General features: G+C 41.2%; 1 protein-coding gene across 9 annotated transcripts in view; it reads left to right on the top strand.

Moving 5' to 3' along the window:
* Positions 1 to 25737, top strand: part of RABGAP1L (RAB GTPase activating protein 1 like) — a 242294-nt gene that overhangs the window by 209973 nt on the left and 6584 nt on the right. For 5 of the 9 annotated variants that reach the window (XM_062602213.1, XM_062602212.1, XM_062602211.1 and 2 more), the window contains 2 exons: positions 16621 to 16713; positions 24206 to 24316. In XM_062602213.1, coding sequence (XP_062458197.1) covers positions 16621 to 16713; positions 24206 to 24316 — 204 coding nt within the window. Of the gene's footprint in view, positions 1 to 324; positions 1655 to 16620; positions 16714 to 16995; positions 19249 to 20257; positions 20937 to 24205; positions 24317 to 25737 lie in introns of those variants that run through there. The other 4 variants (XM_062602220.1, XM_062602217.1, XM_062602214.1 and 1 more) reach the window with 4 other exon arrangements.

Below are 25737 nucleotides of genomic sequence, written 5' to 3'. Positions count from 1 at the left end.
TAACATGTAAATTCTCCCTCTATTTAAGTGAAAGAGATGTTGAGTTTTTAATCCTGTACACTACAGCTGTTGCTCAAGTTTCCTATTCAAATGCAAATAGCACCTGGTGCTATTTAGATACCTATGTAATCTTTGATAAAGATAGGCCAGGAGCACAGGAGAAAGAGAAAAGCAAGGTGGATCTGACCCTGTTTATTCGGGAAAGTGAGAGTGTAACCATATGCTACCGCCAACCTGAACTGGAAATTTTCTGCCAGCTGCATCCAGCACATACTGTTTTTGGAGACAAATGCATGGCTGAAATGATTTCTTTTTCTTGAGCAGGTATGATTTTTCACTAGGAAGAACAAAAGGCTTCCAGAGAAGATAAAGATGTAGTGGATGAGTCCAAACAGAAGTGCTGATTTGATTCAGAGTTTTACCTTGCCCAAGTGTCTTGAAAGGAATTTCTTTTGGGGAGACTTTGTTTCTTCAAATCAGTTATTATTTTCTAGATTTTCATTTGTAGTTTTGAGAATACTGTGGTTTTTTAATGACTTTCCCTTTTTTTTCCTTGTGCTGTTTTTTTCTGTGTGTCAGATAGATGTTGTGAAAATGAATTAGAAAGTAAGGAGCAATTTGGAAGTCAGCTTTGCTGTTTAGGACTCATTGACAAGAGATACCATATCATTTCATGATTAAAAGCAAACCCATCCCAGATTCAGGTTGAAAACCTACTGTGGAAAGTTCCAATTGCATAAATTGATTTTATTTCACTTGTGGAGGTGCGAGTTTATTCAAGGAAGTGTTTACAGCCTTCATTGCATTTTGCATGGCTGTTTTCCTCTGTGTTACAAGTGGAAACTGAAGGACTCTTTGTGGAGGGTTGTGACTTGATGCCATCAACTTCCTGCTAAAATCAAAGTATCTGCATGGTGCAAAATACAGTTCAGGTCTGTGTAGAAGTGGAAGTGAGTGTTATTAAAGATTTTAAAGGAGAGATTTAGAAACTTGGGGAACATCACAAAGAGCATCTGAAAGAAATTGTCATTACACCAGTCTGTGAAATAAGCAGGAAAATGCAGTTCATTGGGAAGTGAAACTGGTAACAAGAATATCAGCTTCCATGGGAAAAAATTGGATATAAAGAATAAACAACTGCTACAAAGTTTGAGAAGAACAGAAGTGATTCAAGTCCTTCTGTCAAGCACTGACGGATCTTTTCTTGCTTAATACTAACCTGATTTGGCTACTGCTTTTTCATCTTCAGATACTGCAATTAAAACAAGTTCCCTGGCTTTCAACAAACTTCAGCAAATGCCTTTTGCAAGCTGGGTGTTGGGACTGTGAGCAGGTGTTTCTTATGTGCTTCCCATGATACTAAAAGGGACCTGTGAGAGGAAAACCCACACAGGAGCTGGTCTGCTGGGTCATATTTTCTCTCGTGACACTCCTTCCTCATTAGCTTCTTCGGGTGGGTGTGAACAACTGACACGGAACTGAGCCAAGGTGCAGCCTTGGATTGCCAACCTGCTCTGGCCGCTAACGGCAGCTTGCCGGCAAAATGATGGAAGAAATCTCCATAATGGTGGCGTACGATGCCCATGTTTTTAGCCAGCTCTACGATGAAGACTTTCTGGCCAATCTGGTGGCGGGCAGCAAACCCAAATGTGTGGTAGGTGTTGCTCTTGCTCATTTGACAATAATGCTTAAAAGTTATACTCTGTCCAGTAGTTAAATCCGTCTGCTGAAAGCTACTCATTATTTAGTTTCTCTCTTTATTACTTTCTCAGAAATTTGCTGTCATGCATTAACAAAATTAAAATAATCTTGGAAGAGATGAGATTATTAAAATAATACCTTTCTGGGCTGCTAAGTTCAGAAGAAGGTTCAGTAGGATAATAGTTAAAATAGTATTTTTGAAATAATATTGAAATTATTGAAATAATAATTAAACTGGCAAATGACCAAACTTACCTAACGATGGAATCAGCACTAAATTATGTAAACAGTTTCTGTGTCTTTGCAGGTCAGTTACAAGTTCAGGCCAGATGCCTGGGGTGTAGGTCACCATCGTCGCTAGAGCTAAGAGAATCTCTCCCCACTGTGGGAATGGCAGTGTTACACTTTTATATGTTGCTCTGAAATCAGCATGAATATCTGTAAAAACATTTTAGTTAAATGACCATTTTTCATAAGTAGCGTTTATCTTTATGTAAATGACAGATACAGAGTGGTCATCTTCCTCGTTCATGGGGAACCCAGCACTTGTAGGGAGCTGCATTCAAGTCAGTATCTTAGACTCAAGTTTGGTGGCAAAGTTCATCCGTGGTCTCAAATTCTGCAGATGAGCCCATGTGCGAGCCAGTCTGCCCAGAAGCAGTCAAAAGAAGTCTTTGAAAATAAAATACATGTGTTGATGCTGAGCTCAGCTTGAAAGTAGATACAGTTAAAATTTAAGTCTGAATATGAATCAGGCTAATCATTTAGCAACCCAGTTAAGCATTTGTGTTTGCAGGTTTTGGTCTGTGTTTGTGTTTGTATCCAGGTAATTCACTAAACTGTGACAAACGAAGGTGTGCTCAGAAGAGGAGAAAAAAATGCTTTATTGCTATCTTGTATAAAACCTCTCCGCATATTTGCTGCTTGGGTTTTTCTGGGTATCCATGCTTCAGAAGTCCTGGGTGCAGGGACTCATCTCCTGCATCTCCCAGAGACCTCTGGATCTAGAGTTCTGTCAGTCCCTTTTATCATGATGTCTTTCTGTCTCTGACCTCCTCTAGGCTAGAATTTACAAGGCCCATTAGAATAGTTAGAAAATAAACATGGAAATCGAGTACGCATGAAACTGTGTACTTTAATATGGCCTGGTTGGAGACTGAACTCCAAATAGACTTTTACTTAACCAGCATATTAGGCGTCACACATACTTTTCCCATTACTTTTAAATACATGGTATATCTTAATTCACTGTCCAGCCGCAACGTTTCCTCTTTTTCTCCCTTAGCTGGTTGCTATGGCAGTATTTGTTATTGTGACTAGAAGCCCAGAGTAGTATCTTTCCTACAGAGAGGTACCCGTGTTGCAATAGGATTAACAGGAGCCAGGTTCCTGTGGAGAAGATACCTGCCGGCGGGCTCTGGGAGAGGCCCTTCCAAGTTTCTCTGAGCAAACGAGGATGATGGTGGGGTTTGCTGGGTGCCTCCTGTCCTGAACTGCTTGTGCATTCTAGAGCCAGTTCTGCAGTTGTTTAAATTAAAATCCTTGTGGTTAGAAAACATTTCATGGTTGGCTTACCCTATAATTTAAATCTTTGAATAGTGGTGCTTAACCGGACTTGGTGATTGCTCATTTTTGTATAGCTTCAGAGCAAAAGTAACAGACATTGTGTTAGGTATGACTAAATTCCTCCAGATCAGTGACAAGCGACTGGAGGAGAAAGTAACTGGTGTCAGGAGCACCACATTACAGCTCCAGCCGATTTTTGCCACTCAAAATAAGCTGAAATTGCATTTTTTTTTATATTTCTCTATGAAGTAACTACTTAACTTCTAACAAAAAGAGGTACTTATGTGGAGCAACCATGGTAGGAAATGTATCGTTGTTACTATTATTCATAAGATCTGAAGGATTGACTTTTGTCTACGTATATGTTTGTATCAACTCTTTTTTCCCTTGAGTCATAGAATAGTTAGGGTTGGAAAGGACCTTAAGATCATCTAGTTCCAACCTTCCTGCAAGAGTATTAACATGTTTCAGTGCATTATTTACTGGTAAATAAGTAAGAAGTGTGAGGTTTGCAGGGTTTACATAGGAAATACTTCACTACTCCTTTAAATGGTTTTTATATATATTAAATAAGCAAATAATGATGCAGTCAACTTGAGGTAGTTTTAAGATGAAGCTTGACAGGATTATGATAGGATTAGATGGTGCGTGGGAGCCTGCACTACTAAGGGATGGGATCTGATGACTCAGAAAGTTTCTTTCAGCTCTCTGTTGCTATGTCTAATTGTGGGATAAGCTGCCAAATGGGATAAGTTTGGGCAAATCCTGTTGACTATGTCCTGGTCATTTTACCACATTGCGCAAAGGTATGTACTGTATGCAAAGTAACGTTCCACAGAAAGAATTTTCAGAGGTTTTGTTTATTCTGAGAGTTCATGTTACTGGCACAGGTATTTTTTGCACTCTGGGGTTTATCTTGTTTGTTTGCAAAATCCATGTTTCCTTTATTTTTAAAGGAGTTTCTAGTGTGCTGCTCTGGTTGCAGAGAAAAGTTTGCTTAAAAAAAAGCTCATCCGAGGCTCTCATCCTGTTCTGCAGTTTGGATGCCAGGGTGCTGGTGGCGTGGTTCAGAAATCTTGCAACTAGTAACTTGTTATAGTTCATTTGGGTTGTGCAATAGGTCAGGGGACTCAGGAGTCTCTTTTGCACGGGGAGAGAGCTGCGTGTTACGACCTGAAGTGGGAAACAGTAAATACCGAAACCAAACCAGGCCCAGAAGATAGCTGGTGTGGGTTGCTTACGCTAAAGGTCAGCCCTGCGTGGTAGCCTTCTGACATGTCCAGTGCCACACAGGTAATGAACTTCGGGAGGAAAATCAGGATTATCTACTCCTGTCCAGGTCCCATCAATTCTAGTCATATTTTTCAATGGCAAATGTGAATTTTTCAGTGGAAAGCGTAGCAGTGTTTTTTGTAGCATTGCTGTGATGCACATAAATACTAGACAATTAAACAGGGTGTAGATGATCTGAGATAAGGTTTTGCTAAATATGGTCCAAAGCAACCCTGTACGGTAGCAATCCTCCAACATATATAACAGAATTAGTCATATTGCAGTGTGACCATGACACACAGTTGTTTTGTTGTGTGGTCTTGCTTTCAAGATTTCCAGTTATTCTGAAACTACTTTGCACAGACATGCAAAGCAGCATATAAAAGTGGACTGCTGTCTAGTTTGTGCAAGAATTGAGCAGCATTACTGTAGGGAATTTCAGTTTTCAAGTTATCTACAGAAAACTTGGACTCAAGGGGTTATAAAAATGGTGTACTAGGTGGTATAATCCTATTAATCCAGAGTTGAAGGACATTCTTCTGGAAAGCTTCAAGGTATTTTCATTTGCATGCCTGCTTATTGTGTTTAGCTCACTGTTCAGAGGAATTACCAGCCATTTCATGGATTACACACCAATTTGTGGTTATATGCCAGCAGACTCTGCCACAATGATTTTTAGGCTCTCAACTTCCCACTGAAGCTAAACTGAGGATGTTCAAAGCAGATGTGTTAACTGCAAAGTGGGTGAAAAACTGGGTGGCCTGGCAGGAGCACAGGGTATAGTGGTCACTGTGTTGAAGTCTAACTGGCAGCTGGTTAAACATACTTTGGGGTTGATAGTGGGGCTGATACTGTTTAGAATCTTCAGACCTAGACACCAGAAGAGGATGCACCCTGTTTTTCAGATGGCAAAAGCTTGGTTTTCAGGTGGCAAAAGCTGGAGAGTAAGTGGTGGACACATGGCAAGGTAGGTCTGCTGATCAGAGGACCCTCAGCAGCGGTGGGCTGAGAGGAACTTCCTGAGGTTCAGCAAAGGCAAATGCAAAACTCTGTATTCTTCCTGAGCAGGAGTAACTCCATCATCTGTACAGGCTGGGGAGCAAATGTCTGGATAGCATTCGTGCAAAAAGGGTGTTGGATGATGTCCTGGGTTCAGCAGTAGCAGTCATTTTTTCTCCTTCTTAGTAGCTGGTGCAGTGCTGTGTTTTTGACTTTCAGCCTGGGAACAGCGCTGACAGCACCGATGTTTTAGTTACCGCTCAAATGTTTGGTCTGACCAAGGACTTTGTGAGCCTCATGCTCTGCCAGGGAGGAGGGGAAGCCGGGAGGAAGCAGAGACAGGACACCTGACCCAAACTGACCAAAGAGGTATTCCATACCACAGCACGTCATGCCCAGGATGTAACTGGGAGTTACCCGGAAGGGCTGGTACACTGCGGGGTTGGACTAGGTATCAGTGCTCGATCAGGCTGGGTATTACCAGTCAGCAGGTGGTATCGTATTCTCTTCCCTTGTTATTTCTCTTATCATTATTATTATTGGTGGTAGCAGTAGTGATCTGTGTTATACCTTAGTTACTAAACTGTTCTTATCTCAACCTGTGGGAGTTACATTCTTTCAGTTCTCCTTCCCATCCCTCTGGGAGCGGGGGGAAGAAAAAGGGGGGAGTGAGAGAGAGACTGCGTGGCTGATTTATGGCTGACTGGGTTTAAACTACGACAGATGACAACACGAATGAGCACCATGCCCTTGTAGTGACAATGGCTAGATGTGCATGAGGCAACATTACAAAGAGCACAGACAGCATGTCAGGTGAAATGGTTAATCCCTTCCACCCAACTTCATTCCAGTAGGATTCTTTTAAAATTAAAAACTCTGTTAAATGCTCTTCTGGAAAAGCATCCAGCTCTCATTTGAGTGTAACAGGAGGTGGGAAAGGTATAGTTTTCCATGGTAATCTGTTAATCTCTCACTGTTTGAAATATGCTTCTAATTTCTCACTTACATTCATTCTGGTTTCATCTTCACATCTTGAATCTGGCATGCGTTTTTGTGCCAGAGTACAGCATTCTGTACCATTACTTGCTTCATTCCTGTGAACGTACTTACGTGCTGTGACCACCTCAGCTGTCTGTGCTCTCTTGTGCAGACTGAGGAGCTTGAGTTCTTAAATTTCTTTCTGTGAGGCATTTACACCCTGCACAAAACAGCTCAGTGGCTCTGCTCCACATCCTCTCAATTTTTTCCCCAACTGCCTCTCCCAGGACTAGATGCAGTATTCCAGTGATGCTCCAGGGTTGAAACTTCCCTGGTCATCTTGTTTTTTCTGATGGCAGGCTGCTTTCACAGCATGTGCCTCCCAGTCCCGAACCCCGTTCTTCCCAGAGAGCAGAAAAGTTTTCAGACTTTTGCAAAAGTCCAATGGGACTGATCCCATCTCTTCACAAGATTCAACACCAGGGGGACATCTACTGCTCTGTTCTGTAGTTAAGCCCTGCATACCTTTGGTCTGGAGTCAGCACAGTGGTGTGTTTCACTTGAGTAAGCTATTTCCAAGAATTTGAACATGCGTGGGCAATTTCTGGTCCTCCTTCTTCTTTACTGCTCTTTCTATCCATATGTCATCTGCAGATTTTATTAGCAGGGCTATATTTTTCACTTCCAGGCCACTGATGTAATGTTTGATAGTGCTGAATCTTTTATGATTCCCAGAAGACACCCTTTAGAATGTCATTCGCCCAAAATGAAAAATGCCATTGAATAATGATTCCCTTTGACAATGGCTTTTTGACCCATTTCGGAAGCTTTTTAATTCATGCTTTATGGCTATCAGATACTCTTCTGGGGTTTGAGTTGTTTTTTGGGGTTGTTCGTTTTTTTTTTAATCTATCATGTGGTAGTGATTCCAGTGCTAGAGAAGACTGTTACAAGTGCAAAGACACTTCTATCAATCTGGCCTGTAGATAAAGAATAAAATGAGAGCTACAGTTTATGAAATCATGCTGGCATGGAACCAGTTACACCGGTTATCTACTACTGGTTATCTACTATAATTACTATGCTACTTATCAGCTGGATCCTATCAGCTCCACAGAGCATTTCTGTGGGTTTCTGGGTTTCAACTAACCAACCAAAGTCATCCAGACAGTTTATTTGTGGTTCTTAAATATTGGTAATGTAGAGTTTTCTTATGGCCTAAGTGAATCTGGATAAAGATTACTGAATATGAACAGTGGTGGACCGGAGAGATGTCATCCCTTAGTTCTGCCAGTACTTCTGCTCTGCATAAAACCCTGCAGCCTGGTTTCCAACAGAGCTGAGCTATTTTCTGGACAGTTACGACTTGTCTGAATCATAATTTTTTTTGAGCTCTCATTATTAATGCGTATGAGCAACACTTTGGAATCCTCTTGTTTTCAATATGGTCTAGAATCAAGTCCAGTCTAATGACACTCAAAAAAGAACTTAAACTTTTTTCTTCTGCATTTAATTTCAGTTATTATTTTATTTGTTCCTAATTAACAACCTCTTTTATTTTCTGGTTTTCTCTTTTCTTCATGTTCGAAAACAGTTTTGCTGCCCTCTTATTGTTACTGGATCAAGAAGGAATTATTTAAGCAATGTTTTAAATAGACATTTTATAAATGCAGATGGCATCTGTGTGATTAAATGTTCAATAGCAGGACATTTCAGTATGTTGGAGCTTCCTCGTTTCATTCTTACAAAGAATTCTGTGAAAATTGGTACAAGTTTTTTTGGCACTCAAGAAACTGCTTCTGTTTCTGTCATCATTACAAGGCCATTCGGGAGAAGAAATCTGAAGTAAGTTTCAAGACATTATTGGTTCATTAGGTCTTTAGTTTTAATGACCCTGAACGTTTTGGGCATTAGCATGAATCTTTGCAATTAAAGAAGAGCAGGTAATGATTTACTTCACAAGGCCATATTTCAACATTTAACTGGGAAAAAAATGGTTAAATTAGAATAAAGAATAAATTAGAATAAATTTAACTTATTTGTCTCCCCACAGGTCAGGTGAGATTGATAGAGCCACTTCAAGTCTGTCAGATACAGTAGTCAGCGTATTAAGATGAGAAAATGCAATGGGTCATATGAAAGATCTGAAGCTCCTGAATTCTGAGCCTTCAGCTTTCTTACCTCACTTGTTTTTTCTTGTAGATTGCCATTAATATGTCACACCTTAGTAAAGCTATATACAAACCCCAAAACTTTGTGTGTAATCATAGCAGATGCAAAGTACATGTATTTATCGGTGTTCTGTCAGTGTCTCCATGATCACTGTGTTCATCAACTTTGAAAGGAGTGCTGAAACTAGATGAAAAGGCAGTTAATATCTTTGCAGAAGCCTAATTTCTCAATCACTAGAAGATGGATTAGAAAGTTTGTGTAGGTGAATGTGTTAGTTGTTAAAAATACTCTATCTTCATTGTTTGTAACTATTTTGATTCTTTTTGAACCCAGTTCTCAAAAGGATTTGTCATACAGTGCCGAGTTTGAAAAATACATTTCAGTGGGGTTTATCTTGTTCAGTTTATGCCTTCATGAACCCTTCATTATGCACATTTTTTCTTTATTGCTTCCTTCTAGCTGTGTCAACATGAACTCACAATAAAGAAAGCCAGGCCTGTTGACTGGATCACTGCTTGCACTGGTCACTGAAGTTTTAAAGCTGTACGGTTGTCTTTTCTGCTGAGAAAAATCCAGATGGTTTGATGTCAGAGTATCATGTTAGCTATGCCAAGACAAAGTTCAATGTGTATACAAACTGTTGTACTTCGGCTACAAGGTAGAGCCACCAAAGTAATCCCAAGTTACAATAATGTGGCGTAAGAAAGAGATCGTATTTGTTTGTCTTTTACCTCAGAGATCACAGAAGCTAAGTGCATAGGTGAGAAGAAGCACACAGAGATTGTCAGTGAGTGTTTCTGATACCATGCAAGCTGGTCGCTGTCCCACTTGTGTTTTCAAAATGCTGATCATTTAATTTGCAGTTTTAAAGAAATTTTGTTTTAGGGTTTTAGCAGTTGTGCTTATGGAGCTGGGCAAGTAGAAAAAGGCAAGGCTTTTGAGAAGAGGTGGTAAAAGTTGTGTTAGGCACTGAGGAGAGATAAAAGTATTTGATATAACAGAAGGGATTGTGGAGCCCTTAGTGTAAGTATATAATGGTTCAACTTTAATATAGGAAAGCTGTGTATTTTCTGCTGGTGGAGTAATGCACTAAAAGTAATTGCTTTTAGAAGTTTGTGCGTTTGAAATGTTTATAAAAGTAATGAAGGGTGTTCTAGCACCAAGCACATCAGAGAAGCTTGAGGGTGAGTTTAAAGATACAGTTGTAAAGTGTGACAGCATTACAGTTTTCTTGATACTATGACACAGAATTGATCTAAATAATACTAACACACGGAATGTGTGTTCAAAGAGTAGAGCAGGGTCCTTTACTGATGAATATAGCTTACCTGGGCACCTGGTTCAGTGTTGCTACCTAGCACCCATCTTCCATCTCAGGAAGTAGAATCTTTTTTCCTCTTGTGCTGGGCACAGAGGGTGACAGGAGACAAGATGTGCTTTGGGAACTCAGCAGAGTCAGAACCCAGTCTGACGGGCAGCTGGTTTCACCAGTCTCATGGCACGTTTCAGAGCACATATTCAGCCAGGGGTTTACTAGGTGAAAGCTGTGGACTCCATGGACTTAAGTATGTTTGATGTGACAAGTTTCACAGCCTTGGTAATACCGGTGCTTTGAACCTGGTTATTGACCAGTTGCTACCCTTGTGTTGGCAATTTTCTTAAGTGTGGTTATGAGGTAGGTCTGTGTTAGCTTCAGGATAAGCAAGGTAGGAAATGAACCCTAATACAGTGTAGCGAGGAGCAGTGGTTTCTTTGCCAAGTGATGCAAGAAAATTACTGGGGACTTTTTCCTGAATTTCTGATACTGTTGTCACAGGGATGGTGACTTGCCTTCCAGCTCTCCCCTCTATTGCTGTGGTGTGCCAAGAAATGCAGCCAAAGCTCTAAAATTGTTGTGGGCATGGGTTAGATCTAAATCAAAATGAATGATGTACCTCTAAATGGCAAGGGCTGTGGGCTGGATTTTGCATAGTCACTAAGCAGGCATATAAAGCCTTTAGCACCAAATGCTGTATAGCAAAAGGTGTATGTAAGACACAAAATCACTTGGAATTGTTATGGTATGAGGTACAAACCAATGAATAAATTCTGTGCTGGAAAAACTGCTGCTCTTCATAGTAACTCTGTTGTCCGGAGCAGGGCCTTGCCCTAGATGGCTCCTCAGAGCGTCAGTTCCCCCAGTTACCTGATCCTAATGTGCAGGCTTGGGGTATATGGGTAGTTTCATTTAGCCCATTACAGTCTTTTGTAGCAGAGATCTCATGGTTCAGGCGTTCTTAAGTTATGTCAGATAATAAAAATGACCTGTACACAGCTGTTTTTCATCTCAAGTGTTTCAAGTATTGGTATCCACAGTAATCCTGTTGACTAGAGGCAATTTAAATGCAAAATGGGTGCTTGCTGACATAGTGGATATAGCTGTTTCCTTTCACGGTGTGCATCTCAATCCTAAAGCCCTTATCTGTACGTGACAGGAAGCACTTTTGTCTGGGTGAGCTACTAGACATCAGCTGCAAGTGTACAAAATAATCAGCCATTTCCAAACACTGCTTTTAAGCCACTCAGGGTGCTCTTTTTTGCTAAAACAAATAGAGCTGAAGTGGATAATGAGCCCTCCATATCTCAAAGTGAAAATGAATTTTTGAATGCTGAAAACCAGAGATCTGCAAAGGGAGTGCTTTGAAGACTGTGCCACAAGCCGAACATCCTTTCCTTTAGCCTCCTTTTTTTTTTTTTTTTGCAGTCAATATATGTGCCTCTCAAACACAAGCACTGTAGGGAAGTGCAGAAGTACAAAGCCGGTGTTTAGATTCAGGGAATCTGAATTTTGTTCTCTTTTCCTGTGTTGCCACTAGGTTGCTGTACAGTGAGGTTTATTTAATATCTCTCAGTCTCAGCTTTCTAACTTAGTTGATCAGATCTTTAAACCACAGGGCTGTAGAAGAATAATGTGCTATGCCAGGTTCAGCAGGTTGAGATGAATGGAAATACGTCAGATAAAAATCTGACAAAGGGATCTGGTGTTGGAAATCATCCAGCGTCACTGACTGTGGCTGCTGCCATTTTGAATCACAGCAAATTGTGCAGGTACCCTGCAAATTTTGCAACCAGCCTCTCCCTTGTCTTTATGAATTCCTGTGGGAGTCTCGGGTGCAGTTGAGGTATTTTGATAATGGACTGATGTGGATAAATTAAAAAATAGAAAAGGAGAGCAAAGCTGATTTCCTTTGCCTCCAGCCAGCTTTCAGACTGGATTTGTGTTATCCTGAAGACTCTCTTCAGGAGGTTCTTACACCTATAGAGCTGGCAATGAAGTAACTTGCAGAAGGAGGAAAACTCTCCCTCTGCAAGGAAGGGGTACTTCGGTGCGCTGATGTGGAACAGGCTGCTTTGCCGATATAAAGAGCATTTCTGTTAGTCCATTTTTCCAGTTGCAAGGTGGAGAGAGATGCTGTTCTGCAGCAGGCATTCAGACAGGCACAAATTGAGCAGATGATCTCTACAGCAAAATGTATGTTTCCAAGGAATTGTAGGGAACATCTCCTTCCTGCCAGCGTAGATGGTAAAATAGCATCTGATATTTGGGGCTTTTGTTGTGCTGTACGCAACACACAAGCTCAAGCAGAATAATAGCACCATGGACCCACCTTTGTCCACTGTGATGAGAAGGTGGCTCATCGGCCCAAGCACTGCAGGTTTTGCGCTGCAAGCTTGCCCAAAGCCAGTTGCAGTAAGGTTAATGTGAGAATCAGATGGTGTCTGAAGGGTTGCTTCACAAAACTTTGTGATCACGTTGCCCCCAAACCAGGGCTTAGACTATGTTTAATGAGATTTATGGTGTGTTTTAGAGTGGGGGACATCTGAATACACTGCTGTAGGTAGGTGAAACACTGATGAGGGCTGTTCCACTTAATTTCAAACCTGTGGCGAAACAGCTTGTTATCAGCAAGCCCTTCACCACACGGTGACAAAAGGAGAAATGGGAATTCTTCCAGCTGTGCTTCAGCTTGTGAATTTTCTTTAGGTAGCAGCTGATTTTAATCCCTACATTTTCTTCTGCAAATGAATGCTCAAGATTTTCTTCTCTGCAGACTACTCAGCACAAATGGAATTTTGTGAGAAATTGTGATCTGCACTTTTTCCTCTCAGGTTTCATGCTTGTGGCTAATACCTCCTTGGGGATACAGTTGTTCAGATTGTGTTGCATAATATCTAATGCTTACATCCCGCTCACCCCCTTTAAAGTCTAAGCCAAGAGACAAGTCTGTTGTGTCAACGTGTTTATTCATTTCGTTACTGCACCCTTCCCAAACAAAAATAAATTGCTTATCTACTTCCAAATCTTATTCCCAGTGGCAGATACTGCAGGACAGCTCTTCATGCCTTTTGGCAACCACATTTTAAGAAAGAGGTAATGCAGTTACCCATAGCAATGACAGCACAGACCAGTAGAGCACTGAGATAGTTTCTTCATGTGGTGGTTGGTTTTTTTTACATTAAAAAAAAATAATTATTAGGCCTTAATTTGGCCTAATAAAGTGTTTAAATAGAGCTATATTGTCCTTCCTTGAACCTGATTTAGTTGTCTTTTAAATAGGAATTATTACCTGGAACAAATTGATACAACTCTGAGTCTGAACTAAGATGATGAGTGCGATCTGAGATGTGGCATTGCTAATCTGCTGGGATTCTGTTTAAAGCTTACAGTTTTCATATGACATATTTCACAGAACCAAGCGTCATTTTGAAATTCACGTGCTTTTAGTATTGCTTTAAATCATAATGTGACGAAAATTGAGTATGCACAAGCCTAACTCATATTTCCTCAAGAAGGGCACACGTAACAGTACTTTTGTGAAAGCCTCTTGCAGCTGGTACTCCTGGCTGTGTGCAAGGACTGAGCCAAGGCTGAGTGAGCTCAGGCTGGTCCCACCACCCCTGGAGTGGGCTCCCAGGCATTAACATGTGCTTGGAAATGGTCCTGCTTTGCAGCAGTGGGAAGAGTCTGGGCTTACCATGCGGATCGCAGCCTGGGATGTGTGTGATGGATGGATGGATAAAAGGGAAGCTGCGCTGTAGCCAGTGTCTGTGGTTGCTGTCATTGCTCACCAAAAGCAAGCTTGGGAGTCTTCTGCAATCAGTCGTCAGCACAGTGTAACCTTGGCTTTGGATGGATGCAGGTTCCTGCCTCAGTCTTGAAATACTGAGCATATCCATCACCACTGAAACGGAAGTTTAAGTCACCTGCTTCAAAGAATGAGAAAGAAAAGCATTGCACATTTTGTTAATTGGCTTTTTTCTCTTTCTTTTTTCCCCCTCCCCCCTTCCACATTGAGGTGAGAAGCAGAGAGGAAAAAGAGTGCAGAGATCACAGAATACTGAAACACTGTCAATGTGATGGGATTATATAGTTTTGGACTGTTTATGCAGTGCTAGATAAGAGAAAAGAAGATACTGGAAATCCTGGAAAGAGATACTATGCTCAGTCTGGCATTGTGGCAAAGCTGGAAATGAGAAATTGGGTAATAGGATTTTTCTGTCTGCATCAGCCTCTGGCTGTCTTCAGTATGTTCAGGAAATCACTTTACATCTCTGCTTCCATTTCCTATGCTGTCAAATGAACATAATGATGACTACCTCCTCTGAGTGCTTGAGCTTCATTAGAGTAATAAAACATTTTGGAGGAAGGAGTCATAGGTGTGTGATTTATTAATCCAGCGAGGTCAGGCTGAACTGTCTGTACACAGCTAAAATTTAGAGTGAGGGGAAGGTCTCCTGGAGCTGAGCGGATGCCGATGCCCAGCATGCTGCCCATGCTCAGGATTGCCAGAGAAGGTGAAGCGGATTTTTCCAGCCCTGCCTGTCTGAACATGGGGACAGCTAAAACCAAATCATTTTTGTTTCTCACCTGTCACGTATCACCCCACTGCAGTGAGGAATTTGAGTGTTCAGTACAGGAGTCTGCTAGGTTTTTGTCTGAAAGAGGTTTTGCTTGTTCAGTTCTGCGCAGATGTTTTATTGAGATGCTCCGCATGGCTTTTTCTCTGTGTACTAGTTGTGACACGATTTTATGCTTGAACACAATAAAATAAAACAAGTCAAGGAGATAAGATACTGAGATAAACAGATGAGCAATGTTTATAAACCATAAGAGTCTCCTAAATTTGATAACCATCAGTTCCAGCCATTATACCCCATGGTGCTAAAGAAAGAAGAAATCAATATTGCAGAAGCTTTTACAGCAGATTTATGAGCACTTTGTTCAGGATCAGTCCATGAAGACTGAAGCATAGCTGGCATGATGCACTTACTTACGGAAGGGCTTACAAAGAACGCCCTTATTGAATTCACAGACTGTTCCAGGGAATTAAATTGGAGAATATGGAAATGGGCTTTTAAATATATTTCATTTATTAGTCTATATCCAGAGAAGAAAGTGCTGTAATAAATTATCAACTCCTTTGAGTAATGTGGCTGAATAGACAGTAAGAGGGAAGCAATAGTCCCTGCCAAAGTTATTAAGCGTACCTTTTCAAGCTTCTGTTTTATGAGATAAGTGGATTACTATGGACTGGTTTGCTAATAGGAATTTCCCCCCCAGTAAGATACACTTTCACTATATTTAGGTACTACTTTCCAATTAAGACAAGGCTGTAACATAAATAGATACTAACAGCAGTAAATCACAATATTCTTTCAAAAAGCATGGAAGCTATTTTCTGAGTTGCGACGTGATATTTACACCCTGATTCTCACACCTTTCATGATTTGATCCCTGTTTTGGGTATGTTTTATTACTTAGTATGGCTAAGAAAGTTGTTGCTGTGCTGTTTGCTTGCTGGAGAGCATAGGACCATCCTTCACCACAGGCCACACCATCACCAAATCTGCATGTAAACATGTATCTCTACTCATTGGCAGTAATTTTTTGCCTAAGGCAAGGTGACAGTGGCATGTTCTCACGCCAGCAATTAGCTAGACACAATCAATACAGACAAGAGGAGCAGATACATGCATAACAGATACAGGAATAGCATGTTATGATGGTATGTGATGTTGGGGATCCCAACACTTAGCAGGGCCAGCTTCTTTTTGTATGGTGGGGACAGACTAAAGCTATCAAACTTCCCCAGAGGGAGATGAGGTCATTCCTATGATGCTGTGTACCCAATTAAAAGGTGAAAGTAAAGCACAGAATCTCCATGCTTTGTTTAAAAGAACACAAGTGTTCTTTGTGTACCCTTTTTCAAATTGAAGCTGTATTTTCCCAGAATCAGGCCGGCTGGGACTTTACCTTTCTGCAGGGTGGTTTACTGAATTTGCATGTGATTTCTGTGTAGTCGCCTCACTGTTTCCCTGCTGTGGCTGGGAGCGAGCACTGCAGCGTCTCCACCTTTGACTAGGAGGAGTCTGATGACAGTCTTCATGAGAGCATTGGTGCCAAGCTATAATTTAGACATTAATACTCTCCGCAATAAAAACCATTTCCTGGATCTCTCCTGGGAAATTGTCTGGTCCTTTTGTATGAACACTCCTTTTTCTAGTCACAGTTTTAACAGGGCTCTTGCTAAGGCATTGTTTTGGTGAATCATACATGTCAAAGCATATTTTCCCCTTTCCTGTTCTCTCACTCCTGTTGTTGATGTTTTTTTCTTCTTGCTACTCTTACTGAAATGTCTCTACTTCACTCTTCCTTTAAGTATTTGAATAATTAACAGCAGTACATACAAAAAGATTTCTGTCCATGTGAACTGTGTTGGTAAGTGTGTGATATGGATTGCTGATCAGGGAAGGGTGACAAGGGGGAGTAACTTTATTCAGCATTGGCTTTCCAGCACTTCCTCGGCTTTCTGTTTGTAAGAAGAGATTTCAGACAGGCTTTCCAGTGTTCTGCTAGTCTTTAAATGCATGTTTTCCAAATCTGCTTCACAGGTGCCAACAAAAAAGCTGAAGAAATATGAGAGAGAGTACCAAACGATGCGAGAGAGTCAGCTGCAGCAGGAAGATCCCATGGACAGATACCAGGTACGGGAGGTGCTCTGTGGGAACCTGTTTCATTGGCTGAATCCCACAGGGAGTGACCCTGTTCCAGTGATTAAGCAGAATTGTGTGTACTGTGCTCGCCTCTCTGGGATATGCCAGTGCAGACCTTAGGGAAGTTCAGTGGCAGGTGAAACTCATCCCCCCCTTCTGGAACAAGCACTTTGAACACTTGGCCTTAGTGTTTTTTTCAGGAATATTTCAATCATAATTTGTAACTCTCAAGACATCTGCAGGTGGCCACATATAACATTTTTCTTCTTTCAGTTTATATGTTTGTAGGTAACTCTCCTGGTGTTGCACTTTTATGGGAGATCTTCATGAGATGCAGAAACAAAGGGTGATTCTCAGCTACAGACACAAAAAGGAGAAAATACACATTGCTCTAGCACAAGCTGTGTGCAGTGGCATCCACAGAGACTTTTGGAAGATGAACTCTTCCTTGACTGATATGATCCTTGTTATTCATCTCTGTTAATACCAAGCATCAGTAATTTTTTGCTAATACAATGCCTAGTACTGTGGGAGCCAGAGCTTTCCCGGGGTCCCAAGGTACTACTGCAATACAGTTAATAGTGATAAATATCCTGCCTTAAAACAGCAGAGAAATAAAGGTTCAGTTATCAATATTATAGCTTGATAGTTCACAAACAAAAAATTTAATTTTAATTTTGGATCAGCATTGTTTATCTTTCCAATGTATTTGCTTTTATTGTCACAGCTACATTCTGTTGCCATAGATTTTTGTGTGATGGAGGCTCTGCCTCTAAGCATATACTTCACTTGGTGTTCGGGATCTATTTATTGCTTACCCTGGTTTGAAAAATTCAGTTTTCTTTAGGTAAAGCTACCAGAGATGAAGCACTTCAGTGCCCACTGCCCAGGTTAGCTGGGAATTGACATTGCTTACATATACCTGTACTGTATTCCTGCTGTTTTTCATTATGCCTTAATATGTTAAGTGACATTGCAGTTGGTATGGTGTCTACAAGGAGCATGGAGTAGTAAATAAATGTAGAGGGTGCAACAGGTTTACGTGGTCTGAGAATGTAAGGAAAGTGCACCATGCTCAGAAAACCACCGCACGAAAACCTGTAGTTTAAGACTATGCCATCATTCATAAATGTGAGTTAAAGGTACACAGAAAGTAAAACTGACGTTTGTTATTTTTAAAAATATTTGCCTGTGAAAAATACTGGTTTGACTGTAGTTCTTTTGGTGTCAAAGGGTGTAGGTATTATTGTTTGTGAGAACTGGGACTGCTGCAGCAGCTAAGAGCCAACAGCGAGTGTGACCTATTTAGAAAAAAACCTCCAGCCTGCTGCTGATGAACTGACTGGTTTTGGTTCACTTACAGCACTATGGAATTCAAAACATACTTAGAAAACAAATAAAGGTTCTTTAAAGCCCTGTGGAAGCTGCAAATGAGGGTGTAGAAAGTGACTCTTTGGCCGCTGTCACAGCCAGAACAGAGCCCGTGGTTTTGGCTTGCACTGTTGAAACTCACTGTGTGATATTTTTTATTGAGCCGCATTGGGTCTGATCCACTCAGCAATGCTGTGGTTAGAGAGAGTCCCTGTAACTGCTTAGTTGCACATTAAGTTCAAAGTTCTGAGGCATTCTTCACCTGATGGGTGTCATGGAGAAATGCTTGTAAGTGCTCTCTGTTCCTTGTCTTGCTTGTGCGATTTTATTAATGTGTCAAGCTGAGGTTGGTAGGAATCCACATTTCAAGAGTGTTTGCAAAGGGCAGCAAGAAACACAACTGTGTGGCTCCTCACAGGCAGAAAGCGGGGAGCCAACTTTGCTTGCCCCTTAAATAATCGCTCTGTAGCCTATGCATTTAGAAGTGCATTTCATTTTGGCAGCATCAGTTCTAGACTTTGCCCAGCCAGGCCTGGTTTGGGAAAGGACTGAGTCTACACTGCTGAAAAGCCAGTACTGCCTCTGAGTGCAGTGTTGCTGTTAGCTCCCTCTGGCCTTGTGCACTCTCTGTGTAGGCTGTGCCCTAAAGGCCTACATCTTTGTAAGTTTTACAGTTTCTCTTCCCAGAACAAAATGAGGTTTTAGTTTACTGCCCAGGAAGAGAATGGGATTGCTGGAGATCCCTGTAGAATACCAAGTCTCATAGGTGAAGAAGGAAATAGGCTTTCAGTGTGTTGATAGTTTTTAGTTAGATTTTGTTGTTTGCAGTATGCTACAGTTTTTATTGCCAATAGAGACTTGTCAGGACCACAGGGACACCGACATTTCTGAGCTGTGATGAAGGATGTCCCAAGTAAGACACCTCCCTGTGACCCGTGGCTTGATGGGACTGTTGAGTAGGAGATGGGCCATTCGCTGCACTAGTGCGGAGGGAACTTGCGGGAGCCAACACAGCTCTTGCATGAGGGTCTGACTTTCACCTGGGCATCTAGGGGAGACCAGGACCAAACCAGAGCAGTGAGGGCACAGCCCCTTTCTTCCTCTTCTCCCCAGTGCTCAGGTTCTAGAAGTGGTCTCATGCACAGGAACAGTAAAGGCCAGGAAAGAGACACTTCCTGCCTGAGGGCAGCTGGGTATGTCCAGGCAGGAGGCTCCTCGAAACCCACTGACCCCACACTCGCAACAAGCTCCAGAAAAGGGATGGTTTTGCAGCTTCTGGCCTGCCATTAAACCAGATGCATTTTCTTGACAGGTCAGATTCATGTGCAGCAATGAGCTGTGTTATATGCCACAGGATTTCCTGCCCAGCTCATATTTTACATGTTGATTTGACTTACCAAAGAACAGTATTAAGGAGTGCCTTTTTTTGTCTGTGTGTGTGTTCATTTCCTCCTGTATTTACAAAAATTATTTAGGAAATGTATATGCTTTTATAGGCACTTTTATTTTCCATTGCTTGTAACGGATTATCACTCATGTTTTGTCAGATAGATTTTTAAAAGGTGGAAAGTAAATATGTTCCAAATTGCTGTTTGTCACCAAATTTCATGACTTTTGGTTCAAATAAATTGCAGATTGCCTATAGAAGCCAGGAATAAAACTGAGTTGCATGGCAGAAAAAGTAGTAAACATAGTCCAGACTGATATTTTTATATATACTTTACAGGGTTGGATTTTTTTCAGTGTTTGAGAACACCTTGTGTAACAGGGTTTTGGTTGACTTGATGAGAAATTACCAGAGTTGGGCTTGGGACTTCCTGATTTAAAATAAAGAGGATATAACCATACAAAGAAGGGCTGGAGTTTTGCAAGCTGCTTTGTTCTGAGGGTAGAAACGCCTTTTCCTCTGTGGACCTTGTTGTGCAACGGAGAAGTTTTCTGTCTGAATAAATGTGTAACTTGGACATAATTAGCCTTTTGTGTATTTGAAGTGGAAGCAAAAATTCATACACTGGTCATTTTTATTCAGAGTCCTGGTAACTGAATGGTACCCGTCATGAGGAAAAGTGTGAGATAACTCTTGGTGTGGATTGTTGGTTGTGGTTTAAAAACTTAAAAACAGAAAAAAGAAAAAAGAAGTGTGCTGGGGCACTTTTGGGAATATTGCTCCAGAGTCAACAAACAGAAAACACAAACCACCTCCAGGAGCCTCTGTGTTGCTTCCCATGAGAGGTTTTCCTGGATAGTTTGCTGTAAAAGCCTTTTGGGTTTCTAGATGGAGGTTCACAGGGTTTTCCTTCAGAGCAACTCTGCCATCAAGAGCCCCTTCCAATGGGCTATGAAGACTTCAATTTGCTCACATCCAGAGAAGTTAATTTTAATCAGTGTTTGCATTCTGCCACTAAGGATCTGTTCATGCCCAGGATCTGGGGTTTGGGTGTTTGCTCATCAGCAAATGTGACACTGAATTGCTTAACAAGGTTTGTGACTCGTTACACCCTGCCTGAGTAGCAGCACAGAGAGGATGCATCATCGCCACTAATCTTGTCAGGATTTGCTCCTTGGTGCTGGCTGGAAGGGAGCAGAGGGTGGAGTTCAACATTTCAGTCTTCCTGAGCTGAGGCTTGCTTTGGCTTTCAAATTTGCCTCCTTCTTTCTGTCCAGCGTGTGATGGAAGCTGGATTATACCCTCTTAAAAACTCAGAACCGAAACCCCACTGAAGAATCAGCAACTTTTTTTTTTTTTTCTGTCTTTGTTGGTATTAAAAATTATTTCATATCCTGTTTCCACTGTCTTTACACCAATGGTTGAAAGCAGTGTTTGGTCTGTGACTTTACGGGAGGTAAGTTGATTTGTGTTTGTATGTATCAGCAGTGTTTGTCCATTTTGGAAATGCAGTACCCTCCTTTTAAAAGCTAATCAAGAGTTCACCATCTGCCTTTTGTAGACAGGAGGAGGAATTTGGGAAAGAGGAATTTCTTATTTTATGAACTGTAGAAACTACGCTGAAGAGAAGGAAATGGTTGTCATAGTTAGTAAATTGTTAGTGGTGCATGGAGAAATGGCAGGAAGCTCTCTGTTCACACCAAGGACAACTAGCAGGTCTGATTAGTTGGCTTATGCCAGGTTACAAAATGCTATCTGTGATGTGAGTCCTGCTGTAACAAACGAGCTCCATCTGTTGAACTTGATGCCATTGTGAATGGTATTTTATAAAACCCTGTAAGTAAATATTTCAGGGCCTTTGAAAATATGCTACGTATGAAAAGTTCTATTTGCTATTTTTGTACTGTGTAACATTAGGTTTTATTTAGGCTTAAGCAGATTAATAGTTTCCTTCTGAGGAAGAAGGCAGTTGTTCACTGCTAAATTTGGGAGGAGGAGCTGGAAAAGACAAACCGCCTAGTTTGGCACAGTGCCCTGTGTGGAGGAAGAGTAAAGGTGGTCCTAGAAGAGACTTTCAGCTGGAAATTAGAAGTATGGTGAACGAGATAAAAACATTTCTTAGCTATTGACTGGATAGACCAAGGTAAGAGATCTTTAACTTACTTATATGCCATGTAAATTCTAGTTTAAGAGGAGGATATTGCATTTCCAACCATGTAAGCTTGCTTACCCACTTGTCTGCGAATGCAAAGCAGGAACTTTGAACTTCACATTGTGCGGCTTGCTTTGCGGACACTGAAGCTTTTGGCGAAAGCATAGCAAAAATGTTAAAGCAAACCTCTTTCTGGATTAATTTGTGGAAGTACTAAGAATTTCCTGATTTCTCCCTCCGAGCAACATCACTATGAAAGGTATTGGTACTGCAGCACCTGGCAGCAATACTGTCTTGATCTGGTCCCAGTTTTTACATGAATTCAAGTCACTTTTTGATAGCTACTCGCTGGCAGAGCTATGTCTATAAAATCAACATTTCTAAGATGGTCTGACCAAAATACAGAGATAAAGACACATTGGGGCCTTTTTTGTTTCCTTTAATTGACTGCAGTTTGGTTTTACACTCTGAGGTTTATATTATCCTTACAAAAGAATTTTACTTCTAAAAAAAATCCCAAACAGAATACAGTGCAATTAAAATAAAAAAAATCCCCGAAGTTATGCGTATTTTAGCAGTGGTTATTTTAACTGTGTTGAAACAAAAGTATCTTACTTACTTTTTATTGTTTCAGTAACAAAACAAGTTATTTAAAGTATGGTCTTTTGGAAAGGAAACAAACATACTTTCCTGTACAGGGCAGTGCATAGTCTAGTTACACAATAGGGTGACATTAAGGAGTATTTGTAGAGGTTCTGCTTCCTGCCACAGGGGAAGCTCCCACACAGAAGAGACCTTTTTTTAGCATCCTCTTAAGAGTTGTAGTTGTCTTTTTTTGTTAAAGAGAAGTATGCAAAATCTTCTTGTAACAGAAACAAAAATTGCAGTTTCATGTTGGTGAGTTTGGAAATTAAAAATATCTGAGCATAGCTGATGAGCAGGAGGAAGTGAAGACACGTCATTAATGTGCTTATGCAAAGAAATCACACTTTGTAGGAAGGCATTCACTGAACAACTCTTGTAAATTTTTTTGCTGTCTTAAGTGCTGATACATATTCACTGTTTTGTCTTGGAGAATATAAGCACAGGTCCTTTCTGTAGTCTCAGCATGTAGGTTATTTATTGTTCTTCCACCTGTGAGTTTCCATAGGAACTTGGTATTTCTCTTTGAGTTTCCATAGCACACAGATTGCCTTTACAGTCTCTTTTAGTTTGAAAGATAGGGAGTAATTGTGTGACTGAAGGCCAGCACATTTTTTGCTCTCTTAAAATCCATTTGAGGAGGGCACCTCTATTTGTCCCACCTGGCTGTGTTCTTCCAAAGATGAATATCACTCCCTACAACTACCTGAAAGGAGGATGGAGCGAGAAGGCGGCTGGTTTCTTTTCCTGAGTAGCAGGTGATAGGACAAGAGGTAACAGCCTCAAGTTGTGCCAGGGGAGGTTTAGGTTGGATATTAGGAAAAATTTCTTCACCAAAAGGGTGATCAGGTACTGGAACAGGCTTCCCAGGGAAGTGATGGAATCACCATCCCTGGAAGTGGTCAGAACATGAGTAGATGAGGCCCTTAGTGACGTGGTTTAGTGGTGGACTTGGCAGTCTTGACATAAAGGTTGGACTTGATGATGTTAAGGGCTTTTCCAACCTAGTTGATTCTGTCATTCTGTAACACACAAACATCTTTTTAATATGATTCCATTTCTCAGCCCTAGAAGAGCAATAACTGAAACCGATTTTTAGAAACAAGAATCACTACTGCTCATTCTCCTGTGTATTTACCTTCTCTAATTGTGCTCTCTGTAGTCATTTCTGCCTGTGCAGAGTGGGTAAAGGAGTGCAGTGTGACAAGAACCAGGGCCCGCAGTCTTGAAGTCTTTCATTTTGTGTTCCATGTTTTACCCACCAAGCAGGTTGTGGGCCTGTGCTCAGGGAGTGAGGCCACGTCTCCATCTGGCATTTGTTCTCAGCAGGTATCCTGCAAAACATGCACTGTTATCCTGGCGCATGTTGCAGAGAAAGTGCACAAATGGTGATGATGCAGGTTATATGAGCTGTAGGGAGTTCCCTGCTAAATACTCTTCTTTACTGTCTTACGGAAGATGGGAAGTTGGCACTACATCATATACAAAATGTACTGTTTTTATGGATTTCTGCAGACAGAAATTTGTATAAAGGAGCAGGACAGCTTTACTTTCAATTGGAAACATTATGATGAGTATCTGTTATTTGGTCCCTGTTCACTGCTGCTGGGTGGGATTTTATCTGCCTAATTTCTTTTGATAACGAGTAAGCAGAAACCAAGTGCTTTTGCAGAGAGGACTGTTTACTTTTGACAGAGAAACCCTACAGTCAGTGTGTCACTTATGCGACACAAACACAACCATTGGGATGTAAGTGGAATAGCTGCATTTGCACTGCTGGCTTAATTCACTGTTGTTTCCCAGAGCAGCAGTCCTGTCTTAATGTGCACTCTTGCCTTCTCAGTGTTTTACACACACAATATATTCACTTATTGCTCTTTAATATTGATAAAGACTAACTTCTTTTTCTGGTTGTTCCTTTCTTTCTGCAGAGGGAAAACCGCAGGCTCCAAGAAGCAAGCATGCGGCTGGAGCAGGAGAATGATGACCTTGCCCATGAGCTTGTAACAAGCAAAATTGCCTTACGGAATGACCTGGACCAGGTAATGCTAACAAAGATGGGTCCCAGCTCAGGCTTGGCAACACCATTTTTAGGAGCCCTGCTTTGTGCTCAAGTGAAAGCGTGAATGCAACATTGAAAGTATAATTATTTGTGCCTGTATTTTCCTGACAACCTCACTCCCAGTTGCAGTCAGAAGGCTGGATTTCCACATGTGTGCAGCTGTAGGTATTTACGGTGCTGCCTTGCCAACACTGACTTCATCTGCTCTGTTGTGGATTGTTTTAGAAAATTTAAGCCATAACTTTTACTCAGATACCAAAGAATGAATATTTACTTGTAAAAGTTATCACACCGTCCTCAAAAGACTATCTTCAAAGGAAGCTGCCTTGCAGAATGCCTACCACCTCATGTGGATCTGTTTGTCACAGCAGTTTTAGTACAGTCAGCAAAATTCAGAGACAAGAAAGTGGTATGGCACCAAAAACTGGAAGGGCTTCTTGGGTGTTCTTTGATAACTGCTTTTGTTTCCTGTGAAAACTGGAATGTGAAGGGCAGCAGCATTCAGAGCCCTTTATCTCAGAGAACTATAAATTCAACCCTCCTCTTTCTAGAGTGTTTTATGTAGCGTTGTTAAATGCTGTTAACAGCTATTACTAAGATACTCAATACAGGAGGGCCATACTCCAGCATACCCCATGATTAGTCCCTTGCTCAGTGAGGGCTCTAGTACCTTTTATAAAGTAAAATCTTTTCCTGCAAGGGCCTCTCAGTTTGATTTCCCATAATTATTTGGCTTTCTTTATCTAGCCTCGGAATTGTCAACATCACTAACCACAGTCGTGCAATGTGTATTTCTGTTTAGGCAAATCCTTGATAGTGAAGCTATGCTGATTTGGATCCATGTGATTCAAAAGACATGAGCTGTCTTGAACACAGGCAGAGATGCGCTTTGCATGATGGAGTGGGCGATCTTGTGTAAAGGCCAAAGGCAATGTGTTGGGGTGCTCTATTTTCCCTGGGAACAGCTGTACATAAAGCAGCTTTACATCTGCTGCTGCCCATGCTTTTTTTATTCCCTCAAGTATTATGACTGCCAAGCACATACCTTTGCCAGTTCTGTTTCGTGCTGTCCTGCATTTTAGCAGTCTTTCTGTAGATGAGTGGCTCCGTGAAGTTTTCCCACACCCTGCCTCGGTTCCCTGACACTGAAAGAAAAGCTCTGTGCTCCTGCACTCCTGATCTGCAAGGACAGGTTATACTGTACACCGTTGCGGATGCTTGGAGAACTTGGAATGAACGCATAAAGGGAGGAAAGATTTGTAGTTCCCTCAAAGTGTATCTTAAACAGGTCTTTCACCAAAAATATCCTTGTAATCTCCAAGTTCTTTTGTTCTAAGATGCCAATCTTAACACTTTTCTGTTCTTTCACTGCTTGTTTTCCTTTCTCCCACACAGCTATAT

The sequence above is a fragment of the Pezoporus occidentalis genome, unplaced genomic scaffold, assembly GCF_034315485.1.
Source record: "Pezoporus occidentalis ecotype Australia unplaced genomic scaffold, CSIRO_AGI_Poc_V1 ctg76, whole genome shotgun sequence".
NCBI lineage: Eukaryota > Metazoa > Chordata > Aves > Psittaciformes > Psittacidae > Pezoporus > Pezoporus occidentalis.
Note: the sequence above shows the minus strand (reverse complement) of the source record. Positions and strands in the feature narration are given on the sequence as shown.